At 29.8% G+C, this 9,847-nt stretch overlaps 1 protein-coding gene across 1 annotated transcript; it reads left to right on the forward strand.

Annotated features, from left to right (window-relative positions):
• The first annotated feature begins 4,742 nt into the window (after positions 1-4,742).
• LOC111087443 lies at positions 4,743-9,628 on the forward strand. The gene is made up of 5 exons (XM_022394069.1): positions 4,743-4,876; positions 6,010-6,114; positions 6,451-6,555; positions 7,232-7,405; positions 8,936-9,628. The coding sequence occupies exons 2-5, from the start codon at positions 6,043-6,045 to the stop codon at positions 9,176-9,178; spliced, it is 594 nt and encodes a 197-aa protein (XP_022249777.1). The 5' UTR covers positions 4,743-4,876; positions 6,010-6,042; the 3' UTR covers positions 9,179-9,628.
• Positions 9,629-9,847: the final 219 nt, after the last annotated feature.

Raw genomic sequence — 9,847 nt, forward strand, 5'->3', positions numbered from 1 at the left:
TAAAGTTTATTGAAACATTGTACATTTGTAATAAAGTTTCTTTCACTATCCATTCCAGCCGTTTCCAAACTTTATTTTCTAAAGAAAGTGGGTTTCTCGTCCTCAAATACAATAGAATTATTGCCGCTCGCTCTAATTCAGAATTTGTTCTTTTACACATCGCAATGAAAACACTTCGATCGTTGATGACTGACATATAAGGTATAAAGTGTTTAAATTAATTAACATAATTTATTTGTTATAATTATTTTTATGCAATAGGCGAACTTAGTTTCACACCAGAATGTCTATCAATAATGGAGTAGGGCATAGCCTAGTGATTAACTTGTTCAGGGTATGACTCCTAGGGTTAAAGGTTCGCGCCACGTTGCCGCAAAAACGCACTCACGTGCTGGTTGCTGTTGGCTAAGTATCTTCCCCTTAGCCTATCAGGCAGAAAATTAGTGATAAAAAATCATGCTAAGATGAGAATGTGTATTTTTCCCTACATTTATCTTAGTCCACTATGGATTTCAAATCAGAGAAGTGTAAAAATATAGCATTTTGAATCTATTTTTTGTCTGTCACATGTCAATATTCTGGAGAATTTTTGTCAATATCAGAACTAGGGAGTGGGCTAGACATTGTGGCAGAAAACTAAACATTAATACCAAAAATGTAAAAATATAATGCTATTCTACATGCATAAGAAACATAAGTCAAAAGCAGATAAACCTAATATTACTGATAAAAATCACACTTGGGAGCAGTTTAAACTGCATTTCGACACACCTAATTTGAAATCGTAATGTGGAACACAAAAGAAAAGAATAACATTTGCTGCATAGCATGATTTTTACTACTAATACTATCTGAGGGTGCCCATCGAGGAAGTGGAAACTGTATAAAGAACAATGTTAGGTAATGTTCCCTTCTTATGTTATTAAATCCCTGATGACTTCATTAGATAATAACTGCGTACTTTGTTTTATGGAAGGTAATAATTGAATCATTTAACTGATTAAGTACTTGTGTCTTTAAATTCAAAGCCAAAGTCTATAAAAAAGTGGAGATTTGTCCTATTTCCGGATATTTTCATACTCCATTTTGGGGCAAAAATTTTAAAACAAAGAAGCCCATGTACACTGTCGGCAGTTTCCAGTTATCATACAAAACATTACGGTAACCTAGTGAGCCAATTCCGGATGATGGATACTAACGTAAACATAATGGATCATCTTTATAGAAAGATTAGACGTACTGGTTTCATTGCTTTATTGGGTTTCATCGTTGACCAACGTAACATTCAATTTGAAGAAAGGAACTTTTTAATTAATTGATTTGAGTATACATTTAAACTTTCACTTGACAGTTATTAATTTATCTTCCGTTCTATTCTCTGTTTCTTTATATCGTTATGTGTTCTGTGTACATTGGACTAAGTAGTTGGGAGGGTATCTTGAACAGATGTGGGAAGCATTTAGAGAAAATTTGATATACATACATAAATAAAAGGGCAACGAAGCGGAATAAGCCAGTATGGTTTTATAAGGGTTTAAGAAATCATATTAGGGATAAACATAATAAATTCAAGAAATTTAAATTTATTGGAAATAATAAGGACTTGGAGAACTATAGGCAATCAAGATAGCTGGTTACAAAGGAAGTTAAAAGGGCAAAAACTGTATATGAAAGAGGGTTGGCTGGAAGAGTTAAATCAAACAATAAAGAATTCTTTACGTATATGATGGGTAAGCAAAATGCCAGGATGTGGATTGGGCCTCTTAAAAATGATAGTGGAAGGCTGATCTCGGAAGATTACGAGATGGTAAACTTATTAAATTATATGTTCTCTTCAGTTTTTATGAAAGAAGATACAAATGTTATGCCTCAACCAGAGCACTTAATGTATGGGGAAAATACTGATGTAAAAGATAGCATTTTAAGTTCTGAAATTGTAAGACAAAAGTTGGGAAACCTCAAAATCGATAAGTCCTATGGACCAGACAACTTTTATTCTAGAATTTTAAAGAAACTTAAATATTTTATTTGTGAACCACTAGCTAATATTTTTTACAGGTCATTGAGTAGTGTAAGAGTATTAGAAGATTGGAAGTTGGCTAATGTTAGTCCAATATTTAAAGGAGGTGATAAACATTGTCCAGGCAATTATAGGCCAGTTAGTCTTACATCAGTAGTTAGAAAGGTTTTGAAGAGTGTGATTAAAGATTCATTGCAAAATTTTGAAGTTCACAGATGACATCAAGATTTTTGTGGTGGCTAACTTTTTCAAAGATGTTGCAAACTTACAGGGAGATTTAGATCATTTGATGCATTGGGCCAATACGTAACAGATGATGTTTAACTATCCAAAATGTAAGGTGATGGATATAGGTTTTCACAACTCAAATTATTGTTACTGTTGCGCCAGCGAGGTCACGTGACTAGTGTCACGCCACCTATTTTCTAGAAATATCTTGTTCCTTCGTGAATGCCCTAGCATTTACTAGATATATGTTTGTCTGGTATATATATAAGACGCTCACAACGTGACGTGATAATGTGTGTAGGTAGTGAGTAATTGAACTGCAGTCAGAAAGTATTGTTGAAGTTCGTTGTTATAGCGTTTGTCATAGAGCGACTGTTGAAAATAAGTGTATCGGTAAAGTTATATTCGGAAAGAATAAACCAGTTTTATTAAGAAAGGACTTGTGTCGCTAAAGTTTCGTGGGAACGAAGTTACGGAAAATCAACGAACGAACGGAGACGTAACATTACAATTTAAATGGGAATACATTAAATACTGTGATTGAAAACAATCTTGGTGTTGTGATCGAAAAATCACTTAAGTCATCTAAACAGTGTATTATCACCAGCAATATGGGTAATAGGATTTTGGGTAGCATCTATAGAAATATTGCATACAAGACAAGAGATATTATTGTTTCATTGTAAAGATCATTTGTAAAGCCTCATTAGAGTTCTGTGTACAGTTTTGAACTTCCTTCCTCAAAAAGGACATTGAATTGTTCGAGGAGGTTCAGAGAAGAGCCACTATGATTATACCTGGGATGGTGGGATTGTCCTATAAGGAGAGACTAAAATCTCTAAAATTGTTTTCTCTGGAGAGGAGAAGTGTTAGAGGGGATTTGATTGGCTGCCAAAATTTGAACTTATGACCTCTTGTCCTATTGTTTTCACTGCTAAACACAAAAAAGTTTGATAGATCTATATTATCAATACCCTTAATAATCTTATACACTTTTAAATTTTCTGCCTCCACCACCCTTGAAGGCAGCTCATTCCAAAAGCCACTTACCCTATTTGAAAAGTAATATGTCTAAACTGCAGATGACTCCTACATTGAGTTCAAGAAAAGACTGGATGAATACATGAGTAGTAAGGGGTAGTTATAGTTGGGAGCTGGAAAGGATATCCTTGAATGGCTAATAAACTCCTTTTTGTCTCTTTAACATTTTATGAATTTATAAAAGTATAACTTAGAATTCTCAAAACTGACTCAACATGAAACGTTTACAAAAAATATATGTACAAGCAAAATACGTAATAAAGATAAAAGAATATTCTTATTTAAAAGTAATAAGTCAGAAATGGTCATTCACTAAACTAAGCAGAATGAACAGAAAATGAAGGAAAAAAATAAGTCTTTGCACTAAAAACTAAGGTTTTTTTCTTCTTTTTCTGTTAATTTTACTTATTTAGTGAATGTCTATTTTCCACTTTTTGCTATTAAATATAATGTTATATTGTTATTTATATTTTCTGTAATTAACTTTTGAACAAACAAATTTCAAAAATGTCATCAAACTACACAACAAAGATAATTACATAAACCTGTGTAATGAGATTCTTTTTTAATATATGTATTTATTGTCTTGTATAGATTTTGCTCAATCTAAGCTTCTTGGAATTAATTAACTAATTACAAGTTTCAAGTACTACTGTTCATATAATTCCAAATATGATTACGATTTTCTCTTCTCCCAGTTATGATTGTCAGCCACATTAGGCATGTAGATATGTATAAGTAACAAAGAAAAGTACTTTTTTATGTATTTCTGTGTTACATTGATGAATAATGATAAGGCGTTTGAGTAAAAATCTTCTTGGCATATAGTATTTTTTACAAGCAAGAAATGTTATATCTTTTAGAATTTATATTTTTCAGTATACAAATAACTTCTTTATTCTAACAGGTATAAGTCTTAATAAATAAACTTAGTATTACAAACATTGTTTAATCTCGAGGTCTAAGTTCAAGGGTGGGCCAGTTCAATCTACACATTGATCAACATGTGTTATTGGGTTATACTAGTTTCAGAGAATTCCACTCCTCATCAGTAACCCTAAACACAAGTTAACCAAAGAGAGATAAGTTGGACCTATATCATAGTGAAAAATATCAAACATATGCAGATTGAATTGGACCTTCCTTGAACTTCGACTTCAAGATTAAACAATTTTCGGAATACCAAGTTTATTTACTATACCTACTATTGTGCAGCTATATAAAGTGAAAAACTGAGACACTTTTTCATCACTTCACCTATACAGTGTATAGGTTTTTCTCATAGTGACTATAAAGTATGTTTGAGTTTGAGGTATAAGTCTTCATTTACTAAAAAAATTTGGATAATTTTAATGCCACTTGGTTCTATAACAAAAAGATTTATAAGTGAATATAATGTACTCCAAGAGTTAATAAATTACTTATGTTAAAAAAGTAAAGTTTCAGTCACTCATTACATATGATTGGTTTAATTTTGGGCAGCATAAAGGAGTAAGAGAAAAAACACCTGAGCTTGAACTAATCACAGATATAATACCTAGTGGTTTACAAACACCAATCTTAAGTGTTGTCTCATCAACAAAAAAGGTACTGTATTTCAGTAATACATTTCATAATTCCTCAGAAATGATAGCCAAAATGTATATGATTTTCAGGCATAATATAAGACACTAAAGCTAAATCCACCTGTGATCTATTCGTATATTTCATAGAAAGGTGATTACATTATATTAAAACAAAATTAAATAAGCAAATCAGCAATTCACATGACAATCACAGCTGATATAATGTTACAGTGAAACAGAATATGTCAGAACTACATTTGTAGGAAGTGTGATGCCATCAAAAATTGATTGCTTTTAGAAAGATTATGTTATCAGTCATATTTTGACACAAAATATTCATACACTTATATAATAAAGATGTGTTCAGATTCTGCAACAGGTCATACCCCCAGCCATGGTAAGTAAAGTGGGACATAATGTAACAGGTGAGAATTCCTGAACAAAAAGAGGTCATTGGTAAGAGCTGTCCACATGTCCCAAGCAACAGTGCACAACATAATCAAAAACGTCTTTAGTTGCATGTACACAGGTTGTTTCTATGACAAATCCACTCAACCATCATATGCCTTAAGCAGCTGGAGAATGAAATGAATATTTATTTCTTCAATAAGAATACATATTGGTCAAATCACTGGATGCAGACATCTGTAGATTTCTGCGTGATTGAACTGTTAAAACGGGTGTTGGGAAACCTTCATTATCGTACACTAGATTGTCATACTACCACCTGCAAGATGATCAGTCACCATACAATTTGATTAAAGACAGTGTTTTTGTTTTAATTTTATCTTGACTTCAATGCTGTATCTTGTCTCTCTCATGTTACTTGTAACAAATCACTACACTTTTCCTTTTGTATATTAGATTCATGATTCTCTTATTTTTGTGAAGATGGAGTAACCAAGATCTAGGTTTATTCATAAATGACCAAAAACGTTCACATAACACATTTAGAATACTTTATTCTAACATTACAGTTATATAGGATCCTGAAACAAACAATAAAAAACATTTGATATTTTCATTTCTCCATGATACAAGTTATGAAACAAGTAGAAATCATCATGTTATCCACTAAACTTGGTTTTATTTTATCTGTTTGATTACCTTAACTTGATGTTTTTGTAACTTGTACTTTAACCACTTTTGAAATAGCTTAACACCATTCTAAAACAGAATTCTTATGGAATGAAACCCAAAAAAGAAATACATGCTAAAGAAGAGGCAAATAACAGTAGTTCAGAATCGGATTATGTAGAGGTAAAATGGTTTAAAAACTATATATCAACATTTTGAAGACTTAAAGTACATAATACTGTAAAGTTTGACAGATATAAATGTTAAAACTATAGTTTTTGTTTGATGCTATCATTTTGTAAGTTTGTTCTTTTCTTGTGTTTACCTTTTGATGGTTCACATCAAGTTAGAAAATACACATTCACTTTCATAACCATCAACAATAAAATTTCAAGTACAAGCCTGATTAATAACTTTTTTACTCTTTTAGAATTTCTTAAATAACCTGAAATCTAGGAAACTATTTACTCTCAAATGTTTACAAGTAGCTACTTCACTTTTCATTTAATTTAATTTTAGGCTAACAGTATACTAAAACACATGGTTCCAAGTTCAAAAACCAAGAAAAAAGTTATGTTTGCAGAGGAGGCAGATAAGAAAAGTTCAGAATCAGATGATGTAAAGGTAGATATTTTTATAAGGTTTTTAAGTGTTTATATAGAAATATAGCAGAATAAGTTACTGTTAAAATTTGAGGTATTTCTGGGTGTTAATTATAGTTCTTATACTTATATATAACCTGCTTATTTGTTATAAGCATTTAGTAATGTGAAATACAAATTGTGAAATGAAGTGACATCCTAAGTGAAATAATAATCTTTTAAGCTACAACAACATATAAGATGAAAAACTGTAAATGTAAAAAATATCAGGTTTTTATGTTAAGTTAATACAAATATAGTTAAACAAAGTGCTTTGTACCTCATGAACTTACTAATTATGCAGGAAGAAACAGGTTTGGGTTACAAAAAATAATAATTAGGTTTTTGTTGGTCAATTATAAGTTATTATTGAATTTTACTTTTCATATGTTTTTTATGTTACTGAAAGTTATACATATTTAATCTGATTATATTTTTACCTGTTTCACCAATATAAGAACATCTAAATGTATATGATGATCTTCAAAATACTTTCTCTGCAGTGACTTAAGATATGTAGATTGTAACTTAAGAACAAATTTCAGGTTCCTTACACATTAAAAAAGTACTCACTTGGAACTTATTAAATCTTATTTGCAAACATCTTAAAAATTTATATATACACATACACTGTAAAAATGAAATCGTTTTCTTTAAAGGTTACCTTTTCTCAGAAAGAAACAACCAGTAGTGCTTCTCAGTTTTCAAAGTTAGCACAAGCTGAAAAGCGAAAGTCTGTAGCCGTACGAATTGCTCCTTACAAGAGAGATGTACCAAATAGTCCTGGAAAACAAAAGACTTATTCATGGAAATCTAAAGCAACAAATAAAAAGGTTTAGTTGTTTGTTTTATTATAAACTAATTGATAGAATATTTCTCTCAAAATGTGGGGTGTAGGTTGTAAGTTATTAATCAATAAACTTATCTGTTTAATTTCAGTCTAACATTATGTTAACCTCTGAATACACTATTTAGTGTTAAAAATAGTGTTATTATTAGTCAGTCTGAAATCTGAGAATGTAAATATTCCAAACTTTCTTGGGTAGAACAAAACTTCTTTAATCTATAAAACTATAATAGAAAAGTATGTCATGGTTTATATACATATTACATGCCATTTCTTGATTGCTGATATACTAAACTATTGACTACACATAAGGTAGTTTGGCACGATGAGTTTTATTACATGTTATATATCAGCTAAATTAGAAATGATTAACCATTACAATATTTTTTTTCAATTAATAGCATCTCGATTTTAAAAAAAAATGCTATTACTCTTTCATATTTTGTTTTCTGAGATTTTAAGATGTATGTTCATCTGTTCTCATTGTAAACCATCCTAAGTGACTTTTGTTTATGAGTTGCTTGTGTTTTCAAGCCTGTGCAACATCATTCTTAAAGTTTTTCTCCATTTTTGATAAAAGCCCTAATAAAGAGAGAAATTTACCTCACATGCTTAATTTTAAGCTTGAAACTTGACTTCACAACTTTAATCTATGTTACAATTATGTAAAAATGTTAATAAGGATAGTTGACAGTTAGATAGTCCATTGTGTATGTGTGTGTGTGACATGGGATTGTATTTATTTATGTATCTGAAGAATATTAGTGCCAAAAATAAAACAATATTTTGTGAAATAACTAGTTTTTATATTTTTGTTAACAATGGAAATGGTATAGAATTAATCCTGTATGGTTCTTGTTGATTGAGTCAGATCATTGTTGAAGTTTAACAGCTTAAAAATGTATGGTGGGGTCTAAGTGATACATATTTTCACTTCACAGTTAACATTGATATACTGATGGCTTAGATACAAAGGTATAATGCTGCATTTCCAACAATAATATAATATGAAGGTTATTATTAATTGCTTCATAATAAGCATGTAGCTAATTAAGACAATGAGCTGTGTTGTACTCACCATATTTCATTAAAGTACACAACAATGTTTATTTACCTAAATCACAAAATAAGAAACCAGATAACATGAGCACTTAATTATTAGGAAGAGCTGTGAATTGTATATATAAGATACTAATAACAATCTAGGTTCTCTGTGGTCATCCAAACAAATTTATCTGTTTAAAAACAATACCTAGCCAAAATTTAAAAAAACAAAAACAGTTTAAGCTAAGTTCACATTGAAGCCTCATATAGTTGGCTAACTTTATAATCAACTTAAACTTGTTCCTGCGCAGAGGATTATACTTGTACAAAAAAAGATATTGTTGTGAAAAGGAATTTTTTTAAATATAAATAATTCCAAAAACTGACAAATAAGCTATTTATAATAACAGACTCTGTTGTATTTATTTAGTACAAAAATATATGAACTATATTTCATTATTCATTTTTTCAGGCAAAGATGGAAGAAAAAATTGCTAATGATTTATTCTTCAGCAGTGAAGATAATGAGAAGAATGAATTAAGTTCTAAGGTTGAATTCACAAGAAAAAATCACGAGACTCCAAAAAAAGTGATGACTCAATCAAGAAAGTTTTTTAAATCACCTCGTTCTGCCAGGAAATTTGATGAAACCAAATCTACAGCAAACATATCTTGGATTGATATGGATACATCTTATGGACTTTTTACTGATTAAAAAAGTTATAAAGTTGTCTAATGTGTAATTCACAACTAAAGCCATTACACATAACAAATTTCAGCTATTAAAATTTGTAAAAATTTTATGATTAACTAATTACATACATAAAATTAAATTAAAAATAAAGCACAAAGTTATAATTTCTAAACTAAAATGTCTGCAATAATACTAATAGCACCCAAAAGGTTGTGTTTTTTTAATATATCTGGTAAAGAGAATATTTCCAACACTTGTGGGTGCTATTATCACAGACATTTTTCCATAAAAATTTTAGCTTTTACACTTTAAGGACAAATGGTATGATTTTTAATTTTGTTTTATATATATAGTTAGTAATTCATAAAATTTGGAAAGTTTATATAGTTGAAATTTGTTATAAGCAAGGCTTGAGTTTTGAATTTCACAGTAGACATTCGGTTTTGGTTTATATGTATATAATGAATATATTAAGCTAAGAGTTTTTTAAAAAAGGTTTTCTTTTTATCATTATTGTGATAAGCTCTGTAAAAACATTTCATTTTAAATTAGCATATATATATATACATATTTAAAAAGGGGTTTTTCTTTCATTTCACTAGTGTAATGTATTATAGATCAATTCATTTTTATTGTTATGTATTTTAAATTATAATTAAAACTTTTCTCATTACTATATGTTTGACTGTG

The sequence above is a fragment of the Limulus polyphemus genome, unplaced genomic scaffold (assembly GCF_000517525.1).
Source record: "Limulus polyphemus unplaced genomic scaffold, Limulus_polyphemus-2.1.2 Scaffold2154, whole genome shotgun sequence".
NCBI lineage: Eukaryota > Metazoa > Arthropoda > Merostomata > Xiphosura > Limulidae > Limulus > Limulus polyphemus.

Excerpts from the sequence above, each read along its gene's own strand:
- LOC111087443 (XM_022394069.1), top strand. The coding sequence starts at position 6,043 with ATGAAACCCAAAAAAGAAATACATGCTAAAGAAGAGGCAAATAACAGT. Across the intron at positions 6,115-6,450 it reads CAGAATCGGATTATGTAGAG|GCTAACAGTATACTAAAACA; the intron begins GTAAAATGGTTT and ends ATTTAATTTTAG. Across the intron at positions 6,556-7,231 it reads CAGAATCAGATGATGTAAAG|GTTACCTTTTCTCAGAAAGA; the intron begins GTAGATATTTTT and ends TTTTCTTTAAAG.